Source organism: Miscanthus floridulus, chromosome 1 (genome assembly GCF_019320115.1).
Source record: "Miscanthus floridulus cultivar M001 chromosome 1, ASM1932011v1, whole genome shotgun sequence".
Taxonomy (NCBI): domain Eukaryota; kingdom Viridiplantae; phylum Streptophyta; class Magnoliopsida; order Poales; family Poaceae; genus Miscanthus; species Miscanthus floridulus.
Genome location: NC_089580.1, coordinates 180,525,943 through 180,546,016, shown reverse-complemented (window position 1 = coordinate 180,546,016; position 20,074 = coordinate 180,525,943). Strand labels below are relative to the sequence as shown.

At 41.8% G+C, this 20,074-nt stretch overlaps 2 protein-coding genes across 2 annotated transcripts; both read left to right on the top strand.

The window, feature by feature from the left end:
• Nucleotides 1–6,588: 6,588 nt before the first annotated feature.
• On the top strand, nt 6,589–10,498 carry LOC136504064 (ATP synthase subunit gamma, mitochondrial-like). Its single transcript, XM_066498945.1, has 9 exons — nt 6,589–6,794; nt 7,246–7,286; nt 7,377–7,529; nt 8,196–8,309; nt 8,396–8,523; nt 9,218–9,340; nt 9,442–9,561; nt 9,791–9,912; nt 10,032–10,498. The coding sequence occupies exons 1-9, from the start codon at nt 6,676–6,678 to the stop codon at nt 10,099–10,101; spliced, it is 990 nt and encodes a 329-aa protein (XP_066355042.1). The 5' UTR covers nt 6,589–6,675; the 3' UTR covers nt 10,102–10,498.
• A 1,429-nt stretch (nt 10,499–11,927) lies between these two features.
• LOC136550048 (protein RIK) lies at nt 11,928–18,912 on the top strand. Its single transcript, XM_066541483.1, has 12 exons — nt 11,928–12,162; nt 12,305–12,545; nt 12,673–12,771; nt 12,888–12,922; nt 12,990–13,065; nt 14,725–14,847; nt 14,989–15,075; nt 15,294–15,387; nt 15,491–15,608; nt 15,967–16,447; nt 17,907–18,369; nt 18,452–18,912. The coding sequence occupies exons 1-12, from the start codon at nt 12,095–12,097 to the stop codon at nt 18,565–18,567; spliced, it is 2,001 nt and encodes a 666-aa protein (XP_066397580.1). The 5' UTR covers nt 11,928–12,094; the 3' UTR covers nt 18,568–18,912.
• Nucleotides 18,913–20,074: the final 1,162 nt, after the last annotated feature.

Sequence of the window (20,074 nt, the reverse complement as noted above, 5' to 3'; positions counted from 1 at the left end):
TTGTTACGGTTGTTGCTATTGTTGTAGTTGCCATTATGATTGCTACCATTGCTATCATTGTCGTTGCCATTGTATCTTCTTTTGTTGTCTGTGGTTGCCACCATATTGTCCTACCTAGGTCCTGCCTTGGTCTTTTGTCTTGCTGTCTGTAATTGGGTCTTCTATTCTCTAGGTTGTCCCTAGCAAATCTGTGCCGAGTTCTTTCTTCTGACGAAATTAGCTTCTCAACAACCCTCTTGAAGTCTTTATTTGTTCTTGGGTTCTCATTGAAATAGTCCTTGTATTGCTAGTTTGCCCAGATTCCTTCTGCAAAGGCCTCTATCACCTCCCTATCAGTAATGTCATGGACTTGAGCCCTGAATTCTCCAAATCTCCTATAGTATTCCCTTAGACTTTCTCCTCTCCTTTGCTTTACTCCTTTCAATTCGGCTGCAGTCATTGGATGGGTAATAATGTCTACGAAGTTATTACAGAAAGCTTCTTGCAAGTCTTCCCAATACCTGATTGATCTTGGCCTCAATTTGTCAAACCATTGTAGCGGCATTGCTTCGAGGGCCATTGGGAAGAATAGAGCCTTGATGTCGTCGTCTCCTCCAGCTAATTCAATAGATTGGGAGTAAACCCTTAGCCATTGTCTTGGTTCAACTTTGCCATCATACTTGGAATGATTTGCTGGTTTAAACTTGTGCGGTAGCTTTAAAGTTTGTAGTCTTCCTGCGAAACAAAGGAATCTGTCGTATGGTTCCGTTCTTCCGTAATCTGGCGATCTTGCCCTTCTGTAATAAGACCTATCTTCTTTTAACTCAGACTCTCCATAGTCATCTTCTTTGTCAAATCTTCTTAATATTTCTTGGTAGCGTTGGCTCAATTCTAGTTTGTCTCTTTCTTGTTGCTTTGAGTAGTGTTCCTTCCTTCCATTGATATCAACACTTTCTACTGGTCCTATCCTTTGAAAATTTGATTTTTTGGGTGGCTGCTCCCTTTGTGGCTCCTGTGGAATTTCTTCACCGAGTTGTTTTTCTAATCCCCCGACTTCTTTCTTCTGGTCTTCCTTTGCTTTCCCGTTATTCGTGAGGGTGTACAACTCCTTTGTTAATTCTTTAATTCTTTCTCTTTTTGTATTTTTTGTGGCTTCTTTTTCTGCCTTCTTTCTGTTGTATTCCGTTAGCTCTGCTTTGTATTTATTTCAGACTTGCTTCCTTTGTTTAGCCCAGTTCCTCCTTCCAGCTTTTAATTTGTTCTTCTTTAGCCTTGCTAGTCTTTGCTCATCATTTTTGTTGCTATCGCTTTTTTCATCTGGCGAGATGTTGCCTTCTGATTTGTCTAAAGATTTTATATCTAGTATCTGTGGTGGTTCCAAAGGTTGTTCTAACTGCTCCGCCATATATACAGTATACCTCTTCTGAGCTCTTCTTGTACGGTATTCCATCCTTCGTTTAGTTGAGCTATCTGTAGCTTCTGAACTGGATCTGAGTTCTTTTCCCTCTTGATAAGGTAGTTCTTCAACGCGCGTGCCAGTCTGGACTTTGCTTGAGGTGAAAGAATCTGGCCAATGCACCACACAATCTTGTGGGGTCACTGTCATGATCATCCCTTCTTGTGCTCCCTCCAGGAGTATTCTTCTTGCTGAGTTCATCTTGTTTTGGGTAAAGTGTTGATAGACTGATGCCACGTTGCGCAGTCCGTAAGTTCCCAAGTTCTTCTTTGAGTTGTACGGGTCGTATCCCTTCGTGATCGTTGTTGTGTCTTCGAGTCCAATTAGGCTTGACTCTTGTGCCGTGAAGATTGTCTTGGAATCGGGTTGTATCTCTTTTTCAGAGTTAGTTTCGTATCTGCTTTCTTCCTTATTCCGAGTTGTATCCGAAGTTGAGAGTTTCGTCATCTTCTTGGCGAGTTTGTATTGAACTTCGTCATCGAATTCTTTTTCTTCTCGGAGACGGGTATGAAGCTTGTCGTCGCCGTCAGCCTTGCAGATCCAGGATCCGAAGACAAAGGTTGTTCCCGCCGAAAAGGTCATCTTGAGGTTGAGGTCTGCCGAACTCTCGAGAAAAAAATTCATCGAAAGCTCCTACCTAGCGCGCCAGCTATCGATGTTTTACCACCGATAGCCTGCCACGGGGGTACCCGGGACAGTTGTTCGGGCTTCGGCGAATAGCGGAATTTGGCGGTTACGCAAAGAGACTCATGATTTATACTGGTTCAGGCCCTCGACTTGGTCGAGTAATAACCTTACGTCCAGTTTTGGTGTTAGCCTGTTTGCGTTGTATTGCTTTGAGTATCGGGTATGCGTTCTCTCCCTACAATGGGTACCCTCACCAGCCCTTTATAGTCTAGGCACTGAGAGGCGTTGTTTATGTCCTATTCAGATACAAGGTCAGAGTCCTAAGCTACGCTTCGAGCGCCTTTCCTTGTATAGTTTGAGTTGGAGTTTCGGTTTTGCACGTTGCTTTGCTCCACGTTCTTCTTGGCGATTGGGCTGTAGGCCTTGTTACCAAGGTCTACCTCCCTGCAGTATGGTCCATGGGGGGCCCGTAGGGTTCTCCATCGACAGTTTGCCTATTGAGATATTTGGTTTTGGGATGAATTTTATTCTCACTAACCAAACATCCATGCCAAGAAGGTAATTTCTCTTTCAAAAAATAGGTTAGCCTTGCAAATGTTATCTAATTCTTTTTCATGGATCTAACACAGCGATCAATTTCTTAAAAGTGGAATAACACCTTTAACATTGTTGTAGGGATTTTTTGAACTCTTGCTTAAAGCATCTAATCTTCCATAGGATATAATACTTTCATATTTACAGTCCACCCAAAATTGTCAGTTTATATTCTATTAGTTCGTATTTGTAAATAGAGCTAATGGTGGTGTTTACAGTCCACCCAAAATTATCAGTTTATATTCTATTAGTTAGTATTTGTAAATAGAGCTAGTGGTGGAAAAAAAACTAGGATTGAATAGACCTCATTGAAGTGTTTCAACCCTATATTTATGGCTGTTGTAGCTGCTTGCTGCGTAAACACCTATGTGTGTAGTCCTAATTTTAGTTGTTTCTCTGTGCCACCTTGTTACATATAGACTTCTAGAGCTTGATTTAAGGAAAACATTTGTATTCACATTTTTACGCCTTGACCTTGTCGGGCCGGGTACGTGTGTGGATCTGGCTCGCCGGCCTTTATCGCTGGAGGAGCCCAACACCAACGCATCTGGTCTATTGTGCATGGTGAAGGTGCACTCTCTCCCCTTGTCCCCCCTCCCTTAGCGGCAATGTTGTTATTGCATCGACAATGTTGTTGGTGTAGAGCATCCCCTTCAAATTTGATTTTACCAAGCTGCTAAAAACATGTTAACTGGAAAAAAACACTCTTTCTACTTTACTTTCAATCCCTGCCCTTTTATCTCATTTCTACGAGGACAAGAATGGCAAATACGAAAAGGAAGAGAATGGGATATTTGAAAGCAGCAGAGATTTTGAGTGGCATCTTCCTAGGTAGAGTATTGAGTAGCATTTCCATCCAAATTCTGTTTGTTTGAATTGGCACAGCCACATAGATCCATTTTCGCCTCTCTAACTTTCCTGCAAACAATCATTTCAGTTGCAAGTACCTTAGGTAACGGGTGAACTTTGCTGTAGACGAGAGGTGTGGTGTTCCCAAAACGTCCTATAGACGCTCCACCAGTATTTACTCCTCCACCTACGCATAATTCTTGGACATATGGTTCACCTAGATATGCTGCGGGAATGTCCTCAGATGTTGAGACTGAGGTTATGCCCTTTTCCTTCCTAATTTGGCCTTTCCTCATTCGATTAACCTGTCTCATATTTTTTGCAATCTTTTCTTAAGTGATAGTTTAGGTGATTTGAATAGGATTCGAAATGTGACAGCCTACTGAATGATATGGTGTACGCTTTAAAATCCATCTAATGGTGGATATTGTTCTATGCAACTGACGATCTTACACCAGCGACCTCTCTGGTCGTGAACCAAACTACTAAGAAGATCCACGCCAGGCCATCAACGGCTACGCTAGAAGGAAATCTTTCCTGTTGCGCCATAGCTTCTACTTAGCTAACACCTTTTGCAAAGGCGCTTTTTGAATAATGTCATTATATAGCCTATATGGACATACGTAGTGTCGGGGACCAGTACTAGGGTACCCGAAGAGGAGGAACTAATGGTCATCAACATTGATTCATCCGAGCAGTCAAGAGCATGACTACAACTCCAACCGACCCCCAGGTGCGCGGGCTCCGCCTCACTCGACCTCTGGGTCGGGGGCTCCATCTCGTCCGACCTTGAGGCGCGGGCTCCGCCTCGCCCGACCCCTTGGGTGCGGGCTCCATCTCGCCCGACGGGGACCCATACCGTCATCGACCACTCCAGGTCCAAGCGTATGGCCCTGGATCAAAACTCTGGCACCAAGGAAGAGACCGACACGTCTCGATATAACCCGTGGCCATGACTGGTCATACCTGAGGATTCACATCAAGAACAGCGTCGGACGTGCCGGTGCTGTTCTGCCTAACCGTCGTACAAACGCTTATAGGCGCGTCATTTCACCACGACGCCTGCCAGGACGGAATGGGACACCATGATCTACAGATGACGTCTGCGCATGGCGCCAGTGACGAACAGGGCCGCGACGTGGAGCCGTCTCTGTTGACATCTACAGGATCGGCGGGACCCGTATGAAGGAGGACCCAACGATCCTGGAAGCATTCCTCTCTTTGGTTATTCTCTTTTTCCTCCGCTGTAACCCACGCTTTTTTCTTGGCCTATAAAAGGGAAAGCAGGGCGTCCCATGACGGGGACCCGAGGGGATTCATATCCGCACAAGACCGAACCACGAGATAAAAACACAAGAGCACGACACGAGCACACGACTGAGCAACGATCGAGCTCTCAGCACCCGTTCACTCCTTCCACCAGAGACTTGAGATCATTTCTCTCTCGTCTGTTTGTAACCCCTACTACAAACTTTCAGTGCTAGTAACACGAGCAGCAACGACGAACTGGACGTAGGGACTTTTCTGCCCGAACTAGTATAAATCTCGTGTCCTCTCAGCACACCATCCGAGCCAGACTGCGTAAATACAAATTTACTCGTCGGTGGTCAAAAACACCGACACCCAGCCACATGTAATATATACATTCTGTAAATGTGTGTCCATCAATATACACTCATTATATACATCAGCGGTGTGTGTAGCATATAAGACCTACATGTACAGGCCTAAAAATGGTCACCTGCGCATTTGATGTTGGGATTATCCAATCAAAGAGCTGTCCTTTGATGTTGGGGACCTTGATGTTGCAGTAGAATCTTGCACAAATTTCTCTGAAAATAAATGATTTTTGCACACAACAGAAACAAGCGTCATGTTGCGGGGGGAGGCCACAAGAGAGCACTAGTATCGGCCAATGCACTAGGATTGGCTTTAGTGTTTTTCTCTCGCAACGAATTAGTTTCAGCTAACTTATCAACCGCAGAAACCATCAGCCTAGCACCTTCAAGGCTCGTTCACGAGAAGCCATAGTTGGGGTCCAGAGGTTTCGGAGCCATTTTTGGAAAGCAAAAGTCATTTCTTTTCTGCAGGTAAAGCAGATCCAAGTCCATTCCTAGTGTTCCATTCCATATTTCAGTTGCGGAGCTGTTGTCTGAATGGTGAACGAACTGACATGGCCATGCCTTCAAAACGTAAGAGAAACTATGCAGTGAGCCAATGATGCCTTTGAATCAAACAGGCTTTTTTGGTGTGGTTCTATTCGGCTCCAGTAATATAGCGCCGATGGAGGTCAAACAACGTAGTTTCAATGGTTCATTCTGTTTTGCTAGGAGTCGTATCTATTCGTGCACAGGAGTCGAAGCAACACTGAATGGTATACCATACTGGCCCAAAGCATCAAACTCGGCTCTATCTGAGTCGGGAACTCGGCATCTGAGTCTTACTGGTATCTCACACTCGTATGGACGGCTGCCTGAGCTAAGCTGGCAAAACGATGCAGTCGATTAATGGTCCTCTCGTTACTAACCTCTCGCAGAAAATTTACGAAATTATCCATCTTCTCTCTACCCCTCTTTAGCAAAAATGACACTTCAGTAGTTTGGTGTCACGCAACAACCAACAAAGAGCCGAAGGGTGAGACTCAATCTTCTCATAAAAAAAGAGATAAGAGCCTGAAGTCCTGAGCTTCTAAGTGAAATTGGTTGTCATCAACTTCGTTGCAACATTCTATCCGAATTGCTAGAACCAAACTACTATCAATACTACAGCTAATATATGGACACCAAACAATTTGGAAAATATAATCAAACTAATAACGTGGCAGGCTGGCAGCAAGCCAAGCTAAACTCTGTCCATCCATAAGATAAGAAGAATTCAGAAATGTGCTGGTAGAAAAAAGGCAACTTTTTTTTTTGAGCAAAAGAAAAAAGGCAACTGTACCCCGCCAGTCTGGAACACAGGCCCATAAGAAGCCCAGAAGGTGAAGACTTCAAGGCGCCTGACCCATATGTTTGCACGATTCGCAGCCCATTTCTCTCCTCGACTCCTCCTTGTAACACGGTCCGGTAGACGGGGAAAGAGAGAGAAGGTGAGAGTGGATTTGACAAGGGGAAAAAAACCAGGCCTGTGCGAGAGAGAGGCGAGGGCAACTCAGGGTCTCAGGCGACGAGATGGCGATGGCGGCGCTGCGACGCGAGGGGAGGCGCATCCTCCTCTCCCCCACCGTCCCCAACCCGTCTCCGGCGGCCGCTTCCGCTGCGGTGACGCGATCCTCCGCCATCTCGCAACCGTAAGGCTATGACCTTCCCTCACTCTCAGATCTCTCTCGTGTTCGATCTGGGACGCGGGAGGGGGGCACGGGGTTTGTTTCGTACATCCGAGGGTACAGTATGCCAGCGTTTGATTTGTCTGTAGGTGACCAGCGCAAGCCCGCAACTAAGATTCGTATATAGACCAAAGGCATAGCATTGCATTCCATATGTACCCTATCGTTATTTTTTTCTCTGATAAGATTCTGTTGGTTTAGTGCTGGCATATGCATTTGTTTAACATGCACTCAGGAACTGGAAATTTTATGTGTGGAATGATTTTTTTCTCTCTCACTACAACACATCTCTATAAGCGTGTATTTGTTGAAATGCTAACAATCTCAAGCAGCCCTATACTCTGCATCTTTTTGTTCATATATAACTTTTTGTCTATACGGGTTTGTGCTGACTGCATACTACATTAACAGGGAGATGTACTCCACTTGGTGCACGCTCCATTTCAACTCAAGTCGGTAAGGGTTCTTGCAGTCTGGTTCCTTCGCTCACTTATATTGATTGGAAAAGGTTCCTAATCACTAGTATTCTTCTGTTATGATCTGCAGTGAGGAACCGGATGAAGAGTGTTAAGAACATCCAGAAGATCACAAAGGCTATGAAGATGGTTGCAGCATCAAAGCTTCGGGCTGTTCAGACGAGGACTGAAAATTCACGTGGCTTGTGGCAGCCGTTCACCGCCCTTCTTGGGGACACTCCTAGTATGTATATATATGGCGTTTCAAAAGCCACTGGATTAGCCTCCTGTCTAGTTACTTTCATCTGGTCTGCCCTTCTATGTATAGTTCGTATGATGTTATGCTTCTTTAGCATGGTTTGATCTGTCACCCATAATGTTCAGTAACATACTGTAAGATTTAAGTTAGATTTATTCAATTGAGGTTGGTCATTCTAGGGTTTAGTAGTAGTATCATGAAATGTTCAAGCTATGCTTCTTTAACAAGTTTTTTTTCTACCTGTAAGGGGCATCTTTCCTGCAATATGTACTTGGAAGTACATTTTAAGTTGATCAGTTGAAATATCGGCGTCAGTAGCCTCATAAGTAACTTGAACCCAGTATCATGTTTCTTGTATGCTTTTATTAGAAACTAAAAGATACAGTGTGATACTTCTGGAGATATAATGTTTCATCAAAATCAGCATATATACTAGTTTCCTTTTCATGTTTATGCGATGAAGATTTCTTCTTGCGAGCAAATTTCCACTTCAAGAAAAAATTGTAGTGCAAGTGTGTGACACAGATGGCCTTTGCTCTTAGTATTCTTTTGAACTTTTTGGTCATGTGCAGTTGCGTTACTCTGCAGAGGTTTGAAGTGTACTTAAGTTTTCTCATGTTGATCTTCAACTTTTCTGCTTTGACTCGACAGGCGTTGATGTCAAGAAGAATGTGATTGTGGCCATTACCTCTGATAAGGGACTCTGTGGCGGTATTAATTCAACATCGGTGAAAGTTAGCAGGGCCCTTCACAAATTGACATCTGGTAGTTTATTCACTTGGTTGACATGAATATAATCCTTGTATATTGTTCTAAGTCTGCGAATTTAATGCTTATGTTCCTGTTTCCAGGTCCAGAAAAAGAAAGCAAGTATGTTATATTAGGAGAAAAGGGAAAAGTTCAGCTGGTGCGTGACTCAAGGAACAGCATTGAAATGACTGTAACTGAACTACAGAAGAACCCTATCAACTATACACAGGTCTGTTTTTATTAGTTTCTAGATCAATATTTTGATCTGTTTTAGTTCAAAAAAAAAAAAGATTTGCATCTGTTTGTTTTCTTAATGCCTGATTGTCTTCATAGAATCATGCTATGGTGTTTGTTCTCTAGGCTATTGAATTCCTTGACTAATTTGCGAGACTATTAATCTGAATGTGCAGAAAAGGATGTCTAGTATAGCTACTGGTTAACTTACTCAGTGCAATTCTGGACTCTTCTAGGCCCAAATTAAATTGTCTGCTGTAACAGTCATGGCCACAAATGACCAGACAACTTATGGATGACTGGTTCAGCTACTGATGGTTCCTTTACCTATTTTATTGTTTGCTATTGCTCACGTAAAAGAGCTGTGAATTGAGTATCAGAGTATAAAAATTAATCATCCTCTTTGCAAAGCAGCTGAGTCTTTGTGACATCAAACTATTGAGTACATGATACACTAATGCTAGGAAAAGTTGACCACTTGTATGCTTCTAATCTTTTTTGGGGTAGCACTTGAATTATGAAAACATGTCGTAGCATGTCGTTGGGTTCTAACTCTAGCTTCCTTAGATGTCAGGAATATCTTGTTTTTGTGATGAAATTTAGGAATACATTCACATTAGTAACTTTTTTATAAATATAATTTCCTTTGTTGCTCTGAAATTTAATGCTTTCAATTCAACGAATTTCAGATTGCTGTGCTCGCCGATGACATATTGAAAAATGTGGAATATGATGCTCTGAGGGTTATTTTCAACAAGTTCCATTCTGTTATATTATTTAAGCCCACAATGGTAACAATACTGTCCCCTGAGGTAAGAAACCCTGAGGCTTGTGAACTAGTGCTCTAATCACTAGAGACCATCCAAAGCATCATATTATTTTGTTCATTGTTTACTGCTCTTTCCTTGAGCAGGTTGCAGAAAAAGAATCAGAAGCTGGCGGGAAGATGGGTGACCTGGATTCTTATGAGATTGAAGGCGGCGAGACAAAATCAGAGATATTGCAGAATCTAGCTGAGTTCCAGTTTTCTTGTGTAAGTCTTTTGTGATCACTAAGGAGCTACGTGTAGCTCTATCTATTATCTGGGGAGAACTAACTATGCTTATCGTTAAAAGCAACAATTTTATGATTGCTTTAGCAGTTTGTGTTGTATAAATATACAGAAAAATGTGTACATTTCCATGAATTTATTTTTGGGTTTAAGACTAGATAATTTTGTCTCCCTTATTGTAATATATATTGCAATGCCTGGCTTACTGCAGGTCCTGTACAATGGTGCCCTAGAGAATGCATGCAGTGAGCTTGGAGCCCGTATGTCTGCCATGGACAGCTCTAGCAGAAATGCTGGCGATATGCTTGATCGTCTCACTCTCACTTACAACAGGTTGTTTTCACCAACTAGCGCCTCATATTGTGAAGCTACGTGACTACATGAAATGCATGCATTAGCAATAGCAAAAAACAGGATTTTAGAAGATACTGATCCCTCATTTTCTAATACAGGACACGCCAAGCATCCATCACCACTGAGCTTATTGAAATTATATCTGGTGCATCGGCCCTTGAAGGATAGTGAAGAGACTGGACCTTTTCCGTTTCCCGTTTGTGTTCCTCTTCCATGAAGGCTTCTTTTCTTCTGGAGGCTCAGTTTCAACCCTTTTCATTTCACTTTTCCTTGAGAAACGTACTCATGCAATTGAGAACGGTACTCATGCTTTGTTGCAATAATTAGGCCAACGACAATGATGGTGCCGTGCGCCCCTGGCACATTGCAGAAAGAGTGTTTAACAACTACGGTGAATGGCTGGTTTCATAAATGATGACGATCAATATATGTATTTTTGCACATGATTTAGCAAGTTCATGTTGTATTGGTGGGGTGACTAATGCCTGCTCAAATTGAGCGATATAACGAATTAACGATATATAATGCGTCATTAATGACATTTGTTCAATCTGCACCTTCATCATTTTTCCAGTTCGAGAATCTATTTTTAATTTTGATGATATATGCTAGAACATCTATTCTCAGTCTATTCACTTTTCGACTGCTTCTATTCTCTTGGACCTTCATGTACAATCCCTGATGCAATTGCCAAATCACACTCGGCAATTGGATTTCGATTACTAGATCTACCTTCTCAATTTGTGAGCATGTGACATGATGCTAACACTAAAACCGTTCTTAAACATATGCCGTACAAATGCACTGTGGAAACCTCTTATGTTGTTGCATTTTTTAAGTTAAATTGATTCCTGTAAAATTTTCACAGAGTTTCAAATACTTCTTAAACTTTATTCTCTTAAACTATTCTTCTATATATTTACAGGTAAAACCTGACACTCCTATTCTACCCACCTCTCATCTCTTTTGGCGAAATCGCCTCAACCCTTCTTCATTGCACATCACCCCCTCCTCCCTCTGCCTCCAGCAATGGTCGAGGCCTAAGCTTTCTTAATACTTCCTCGGGTACTCACAACTCAAAAACTAGATAGTTTCTATTATGTTCATTAATCATGTGTCAATTAAGTAAAATGGTGACATCGTATTGGAACTAAAGAAGAGAGACAAGAATAATTTCTTAGATAAAAAACTATATCTACACTGAACCAATATATGAAGAGATGTGATAGGTAGATGAAGAGAGCAGATATATGTTGGACAAACAATTATTTTAAGAAACTATCCCTGATAATCGGCTTCTATTTCTAGTGTCTACATGATTTAGCAAGTATAGAAACTACCACTCTGTCTCAAATTATAAGTCGTTTTGACTTTTTTAGGTATATAGTTTGGCGATACACCTAGATATACGAGTATGTCTATCTAGAAAATCCAAAACGACCTATAAATGGGAACGTAGTGAATATCTCAGTTTATGGGTCGGAGTGCCCTTAGAACATTCGATTGTGTGTAATAAGATCGCCACCAAAGTCTTGGAGTGTTCTATTTTCTGCACACCTAAATGTGCTTAGAAACATAATGTGTTGGCAACCAAACAAGTGCATCCTGCTTTGCATAGCAAATGTAATACCCAATCTAGGTGGCTAGCCCAACTCGATTTAAATATGAATCACACACATCATCAGGGGTTGTGTGGAGACGTGGAGAATGTCTTAGGACCCTTTTTCCGACTCTGGATGTCCTTAGAAACTTGAAGATTTGTGGAGATATGTAGCCATCGGCCATTGGAGACGACATGGATAGCAAACTAGAAAATCAATAAGCTAGATAAAAAAAAGACTAATTTCTTTCTTCTGAATTATAAGACGTAACGTTTTATATGAAAGGGAGTGGTGAACAGGCTATAAAACTCGAGACTGAAAACTGGATTTCTGAAATGTTATCTTCACGTACTCGTCCTGTGAGTTGTGACTTGAGCTAAAAAGAAGAAAGAAAAGAAACACCACACACGGCTACGCGGGCAAGGGGCAACCGGGCAACGCATCCAATCCAGGCAGCCAGGCCTCACCGGCTCATCGCCCTAGCCTCCCATCCCGGCTGACGGCTGTGCCCGTCTCCTTCCGCCTGATTCATCCGCGAGCCCACCCGTCAGCGAGCGCCCATGACGGAGGACCGACCGCACAAGGTCGCCGATGAGCCCGCCGCCGCAGGCAGGCAAAGACCTGAAAGGTACCCAGCCCCCCTCCCTCCCTCGCTCTCCTATCCGTTGCGGCCATCGATTTGCGAAACCTAGTGCCCTGCCCGCCGCCCTTGCGGTTGAGAAGGGGGTTGGGGATGCCGAGTCGCTGAAACATGTGCGCTTCTTCTTTAGGAAGAAGAGGAAGTGGGATCAGCCCGCGGAGGACTTGGTCTCCGCGGCGGTGAAGGCTGCTGCCGTGGCGGGGATGCCTGTGCTGAATTTCGGTGCTCTTCCTGGCGTTGCATTGCCCGGCGTCACTGCGTATGGAGCTGCTACATTGCCGAGTGTAGTCCCTGTTCCATATTCGTTGCCGCCCCGTATTGCGCCATCGGTGCTCCAGAATGCTGCTGTTGCAGTTCAGAAATTGAGTCAGGTGTGATTTAGTTTCTCATACCATACTGTTTTTTTAAGCTCTGAGAGGTACTATGTGGACAATTATAATCTAGGGTTATCTGAGGGCATCTGTCACTACTTATGTATGTGTCTTTTTTTACTATTAGGCAAAAATACCAGATGAGGTCATTGCACGCGAAATTGTTATAAACGATGCAGATCCATCTGTGCGATATAAGCTTACAAAACGACAAACACAAGAAGAGGTAAATCCTTAACCAGACAAGTCTAGGTTACTGGTGGACTCTGTTCCTTCTAAAACATTGTATTCGCATACGTTAAGGTCAAATAAGGTACTTATGATGTTCCTGATACTTAACAGATTCAGAGATGCACAAACACTGTCATCATTACCAGGTATAATCTGACATGCCCTCTTGGTTTTGATGGTCCATTCCTGAGACTACTTGTTTTACCTTGTAAGGGGAAAATACCACCCTCCAAATGAACATCCTGATGGTGAGAAGCCACTCTATCTACATATCTCTGCTGGATCTCAGGTAAATATTATTCTTTCCGTTGAATTCCGTTTCCTTCATTTTATTGTGACCATAATAACTTTGGTGATATATACCTGAAATTTCTGCACTGCAACAGTTATTTAATCAGTTGTATAACTATATAATGGACCATTTTATGGCTGTCTGCATGCATTAACTGTTACTGGAAGATCTCATTGTGTTTTCCATCTTGTCCTTTCTTGTTTTTAACTATGATGATGGTGCCAATTATCTTATTGTTCTTTTGTTTTTAATACTATGTCAAATGCAACCTACTGACTTGATCACCATGTTAAAGTTACAGAACTGTCATGTCTGCCTTAGTTGACTATTGATTGTTTAACTGCTACTGCTTATAAGGGCGTTAAACTGTGAACTAAGGACCTTAGGAGTATGAATTTTAAAACTACCTTTGAAGATCTTAAAGATCTCAACCCATGACTGAAGTTTTCTAGTAAACAGGGAGTCAGGGAGGCTAAAAGGGAATGGACTTTCCTGCCTTAATAGGGTGTTTGGTTTGAGGAATCACTCCATTCTAGATGGGGTGGTGCATCATGAGTCCATTCCTCAAATGAGTCCATTCCTCAAATTTGGTAGAATGGCTCCATTCCTCAATCCTCATACTAGTACTAATTATTAGCTTGTGAGCAATGAGGCGATGATGGATCAGCCCATTCCATTCCACAAACCAAACAAAAAAGTTAGGATTGAGAAGATGATGAACTAACTCACTCCTCAAACCAAACAGCCTATAAATGCTGTAAAACAGTGATTGTGCCAATGCATATAGTAGGTCATACACTACTACTACAACAACAACTACAACAACAACAACAACAACAACAACAACAACAACAATAACATAGCCTTTCAGTCCCAAGCAAGTTGGGGTAGGCTAGATTTGAAACCCACTAAGAGCCCCAAGTCACGGTTCAGGCACTTCAATAGCTGCTTTCCAAGTACTCCTATTCAAACATAGATCTCTAGGTATATCCCAAGCTTTCAAATCTCTTTTTATTGCCTCCCCCCATGTCAATTTCGGTCTTCCTCTACCTCTCATATTATTAGCTTGGCTTAGGACTCCACAGAAGGGCGGGCCTGGTGCAAGCGGTAGAGTCTTACCGCCTGTGACCGGAAGGTCTCGGGTTCGAGTCGCGGTCTCCTCGCATTGCACATGCGAGGGTAAGGCTTGCCACTGACACCCTTTCCCAGACCCCGCACAGAGCGGGAGCTCTCTGCACTTGGTACGCCCTTTTAGGACTCCACAATGCACTGGTGCCTCTGGAGGTCTCCTTTGGACATGGACAAACCACCTCAACCGATGTTGGACAAGCTTTTCTTCAATTGGTGCTACCTCTAGGCGATCACGTATATCACGTATAGTAGGTCATACACTAGTTTTGCTTTTTGTGGGAACTGGGATTTAACATATCTGCTTGTTAGGCGTAATGCAATCTAATTGTGATGATATTCCTCTTCAATTTTTTGATTTTGAATCATCCATCCATATTATAACAAAAAATTGCATGATATCAGTGCCAAGGCCATTGTCATAAGTAGCAGCATGCAGCTATTTTTTCTAGTCTATATTCAATCCTATATAAACATTCCTTATAATAGTAGTGATAAGATAATAATATGCATTTGGCCTCTCAATAGTTGAAAGATACCGCTGAGCGCATTAAGGCAGTTGACCGTGCAGCTTCAATGATTGAGGAAATATTGAAACAAGGAACAATCTCAGAGTCTATATCGGTCCCTTTCTCCTCTAGCGGTGGACAGGTAATCCTCTATATCTCCATATCATGAGCAAATTTACCCATTTTTGGGAGCGAATGGGGATCAGTGTAGTATGTTTGCTGTACTACTATATAACAAATTCTGCTCGAGAAATTTAACTTCATCTCTATTCATCTTTCACAGGCTGTTTGTCCTTTTAGTGCCTCGATATTTTTGGGTTTTGATGCAGATCCATCATTGAATATCGCAGCTCGAATCCGTGGGCCAAATGTATGTTTTTTGTAGAACTATATGTGATCCTGGTTTTATTTGATCATTTTGTTATTAGCATATCTCAGTTTAATTTTGTTAATTACTCAATTTATGTGCTGTTTTCTTTCATTTTTTTTTTTGGAAAGATCTAATCATAAAGCTTTCTCTGACATCCCAATTTGGATGGGAGAAACTGCTTTTGTGCTGTTGGTGCTTGTGCTCTTTTGTTATTATAGGATCAGTACATAAACCATATCATGGGAGAAACAGGGGTCACTGTTGTACTAAGAGGGAAAGATTCAGAGAATCTTGGCAGTTGTCATGGTGAAGGTTGGTGATTATTTTGATAGCTTTTAGGAACTCCTGATTTGTAGGCTTACATTTTATTCTATAATTTGTAGGCTTACATTTTATTCTATAACATCCTTTGTAGCCTCACAACAACCTCTACACCTATACCTCGCAAGTATGCATTTAAAGAACCTAGAAGCTGCAAAAGTTTTGGCAGAGAACCTCCTTGATACAATAGCAGCAGAATTCGGTGCTTCCAGGTATGTAAATTTGCTAACGTTGAATTAAATGATTATTTCTTTTTTGCTTGCACGTTTTCCATTTGATGAGAAATACAACCTTTGCATCTGCATTCTCACCTTCTTGGTTAAGTATTTGCTTTACTTAGTCATTAACTCATCTTGATTTTATCAGCTTTGTCCTTTGAAAATACTTATTTTCTTAAGGAAACGATTGTATGAAGCATACAAGCTTACTGACTCTTAGTATCATGTTCAAATCGCAGCCCATTGTTTTATGTTTTTGAACATCGAAGCATGTACAGATTCTTATTTTTGATATTGGATCCTACAACAGAAGTCTTATCATTTTCATTTTATTAATACCTTTTTTCGACAGAATTTCTTCTTCAAACATATATGGTGCTGTTCCACCTCCTCAGCAGTTGTTAGCTGGTACCGACACCTCAGGAGCAAAATCAGATGTTCACTATACATTAGGGCCCAATGTGTTATCAGGAGCTCCACATTCCTCTGCATCTACTGCAGTTATTGCTCCTGCAGTGGCAGTGCAATCAGGGGCTCCAACATATTCTGGGGTTCCACCACCCAGTAACATGGCCTATCCTATTCCACCAGTAAATGGTGGGGCGTTTTACAGTGGTTATGGGGACATTTATCCCCAAGCAACTCCATTGCAGCAGGTGGCATTCACACTCAAGCATGCCTCGTCGTCGGCAGCTCAGTCTGTTCCAGTGACGTCCACGCCAACAATCATGGCGACAAAGGAGAACTCAACCTTGGATGTGGAGATGGATAAACGTTCCCGAAGAAAATTCCAGGAACTACCGGTCTCAAAGGGTCCAGCAACAGAAAGTCAGGTACAATTAGTTCTGTTTTTCTTTCTGATATAGCCTCGACTTAATTCTTAACTACAGGAGCTACAACAGCCTTTTTAAGCTCTTCTTTTGTATATGCTTGTTCTGCTGTCCCCTCTATTCACCTCCTTTTCTCTGTATTACCTTTCATGTGATTAATCTAAATTCCATGGCCACCGCCTATCCTGATTTGATGACATCTTCCCAACTCTCTCATCCTTGTTTGTTCTCTCCTTTCTTAGCTTGGCTTGTGCCATCTTTTGTAGCCCATTGACTCTTATCAGCACAACTTCCAAGGCGATTTCAATATCAGGATTTGGAATTCCTGGTATATTTGCTTTTGTTTGTATCTTTGACGTACACTGTTGCTCTTTTAACTACAAGAAAAACTTGTATGACATTGTGACATCTATTAACATCAAAATGTTCTGCATAAAAATATTGCCCTTTTGTTTATGATGCCTCCTTGAAACAAGGGAAGCACTTTTGATTAACCGAGAGATTTGATGCAACACAGCAAATATTCCACATGCAATTAATAACTACTATAAATCTGACTTGGTTTGAAGGAAAGGAACTTTGCTTGCTCCTGTAGTTCTTGCAGTTCTCTTAATGGAGACTACAGTCCAAATTTAACAGTACTATTAAAAGCAATAGTTGGATTGCCAGATTGGCATCATCATTTTTTGTTGTATTCTTTTATCTGCTTCTAAGTTCTAACATCTCATTTCATTCCAGGTATTTTCTCTGACCTTGTCTGAAGCTCACAGGTGGCAATACATGTGGGTTTTTTTCACAGGCTTGTTGCATTAGCTGTGGAGTGTAACTGACAAGATGCAGAGCTCTTCAAATATCTTGTTACCTTTTTCAGCACATAGAAATTTAACCTTTGCGTTTGATCTGTTTCTGTTCGCTTACAGAGTTCACTAGTGTTGATTAACATTGCTAGCATGCCTTAAGTTTTGAAATTGGTTGTTTGGTTTAGTCTTGTTAGTAGGTTTTGATACATTTTATTTCTTTTCACTCTTTGGAGAAAGTTTTGCATTTGCAAAATCTTCTCGTTTAGTGGAAGTTCCAAGCAACATAAATATACAAATTACAAAAGGTCCTTCCATATGAAACTTCACTTAGTTAAGCAGACTCAGAGACTCAGGGTGTTGTTAATTTCCTGCATTGTCTCCTACACTTATGTGTATATCTTTGTTATGTTATTATAGACTCCCAATTTGAAAATTATATTTACAGCATATCTGCTTCTATCTTTTCAAAATTAAGATAACATTACGAACCTGTCAAGAGTCATGCTAACTAGTATTGTGCTTCCATATGAAATATGCTCGTATTTATGCTGCGTATGCAAAATTGTTTCTGATTTCATTCTTATGCATGCCATTGTGCATTACCTACTCTAACACACAGGAATTTGATGGATGAGTGTTCTTGTTTTCTTTCATCTTTCCAGAACTCACAACTGGGGTCCAAATTTGTTAAGACAGGTTTAGATAGTTTAGGTAACATTGGGAGCTCATCAATTGCACCTCCAAAGAAAGTTCATCCTGGATCAAATGGAATGCTTCTGCCAGAAGAAGCGGATATGTCATCACATCTCTCTGTATCCACTAAGATGCCACCACCACCCCTGAAGAGCATGCTGCCGCCGCCACCCAAAAACATGCCACCGCCACCGCCCAAGAGCATGCCTCCGCCGCCACCGCCCAAAAACATGCTACCGCCACCGTCTAAGAGCATGCCTCCGCCGCCACCAAAATTTCCTTCAGATGAGTTATTGTCAAGAAACGAGAACAAGACTTTTGCTTTAAAGGAGCTGACAGCACCTCCAAGGCCCTTGGATGCAAGATCAGTCTTGCCATCTCAACGACAACCAAAGGAGCCTGAGGAACAAACAAAAGCCACACCTGTGTCTGGTAATATTTCACACAATAATTTCCTTTGTGCATAGGATATGATTTCGCTAATTTACATATTATCTTTGGTGTTCATTTAAAGATACTTTGCTGAAACTTATTGATTATGGAGATGATGACGATGATGACGATATTGATGTGACAGACAACATACCTAAGGGCAATCCAATTCCTGGTTCAGAGCAGAAACCATTTTGAGCTGTTTAAAACTGGGTCTGCTAACGTAGTCTAGTGTGAAATCAAAATTGCTGATAAGGATGCTTGCTGCCTTGGTGCATCTTCTGAATCAAAGAGGCAATCCAGCTCCTTGTTCTTGTTCCGTAGTAATTCTAATGGGCAATGAGATTTCTTTGAACTTGTATTCATTGTGGCGTAGTCAAAATGAACCGTATGTTGTTTTGGCTCAGATATGATGACTTTTTGTTTTTAGATTGGACGTTGGTTGCTGAACTGGTAACATTTTAATGTCGGTATCATATAATTGTTCGAGCCTGTCATTTTTGTATCCACTATCATGCAAATTTAATTTCTGTAATAAGGTCAGACATCGCGTGGAAGCACTTTTCTTAATTGAAGAAAAAGGGCAGGACATGTGCTATGGTAATTTTCAATTCGGCTTCTCCTTGACATGTTCAAATTCAAGTTATTAATATAGGAAGTCTAAGGTGGAGATCTCCTGCAGTAATCACCAGACTTTGGATCACCAGACTGGCCTAGATCGGATCCAAATACTTTGGATATTCGGTTGAACCTCCAGTAATCACCAGACTAGCCTAGATCAGATCCAAATACCCTTGATATTCCGTTGCTTAACTGAGTATGACGAATAGATGCCTATCCCGAATATGAAACTGGAGATCCATTCAAATGAAGGTTATCTTTGTGATGAAGACTTTAAGGCCCTCTGCAGTGTGAGTGCTGCCTACTACTATTTGCATCTGCCACCACTAAAAAAGCAGCACCTGCTCTTCATCAGCTGCAGTGGGCATGTAAACCGGGCATCACTCCCAGGCCCACCATGCGTAGGTGATGGGACTCCCACACAGACTTAAAAAGTACTACCGAACCTGCCACCTCCTATTTTTTTATCGAGTTAGCACCGGCACAACTACGTGATACGCTCCTAGATTTCTTGACATCGGTAGAAGCTAGCACCATCTCTTGCAATGTGATAGAGTGACTCCTTAATCCTCTCTTTACTCTTCGAGCTTCACTTAGGCGACTACACTACAGAAGGCCTAATAGTCATGTCCGTTGACATAGTTGGCATTTACGATTGTATTGTGTTTCAAACATGCCATCAGTTAGCTCGGGTTTCTGAAATTTGCTTTTCAGAAGGGCCTTCAGATTCGCCATTACTTTTGTAAAAGGTCGCATAACTCGCACGTCAGGTCAAGCTCTCCCCTATTTGTAGCTTAGGGCCTATTTAGTTCACAAAAAATTTTGCACAGTATCATCACATCGAATCTTGCGGCACATGCATGGAGTACTAAATGTAGACGAAAAAAAAAAAACTAATTGCACAGTTAGGTGAGAAATCAGCGAGACGAAACATTCGAACCTAATTAGTCTATAATTAGACACTAATTGCCAAATACAAACGAAAGTGCTACCGTGGCCGAAACCCAAAAATTTTTGGATCTAAACACGGCCTTAGACCTCACTCTTTGATTTCTGAATGCCGACTATTTCATAATCTATTGGC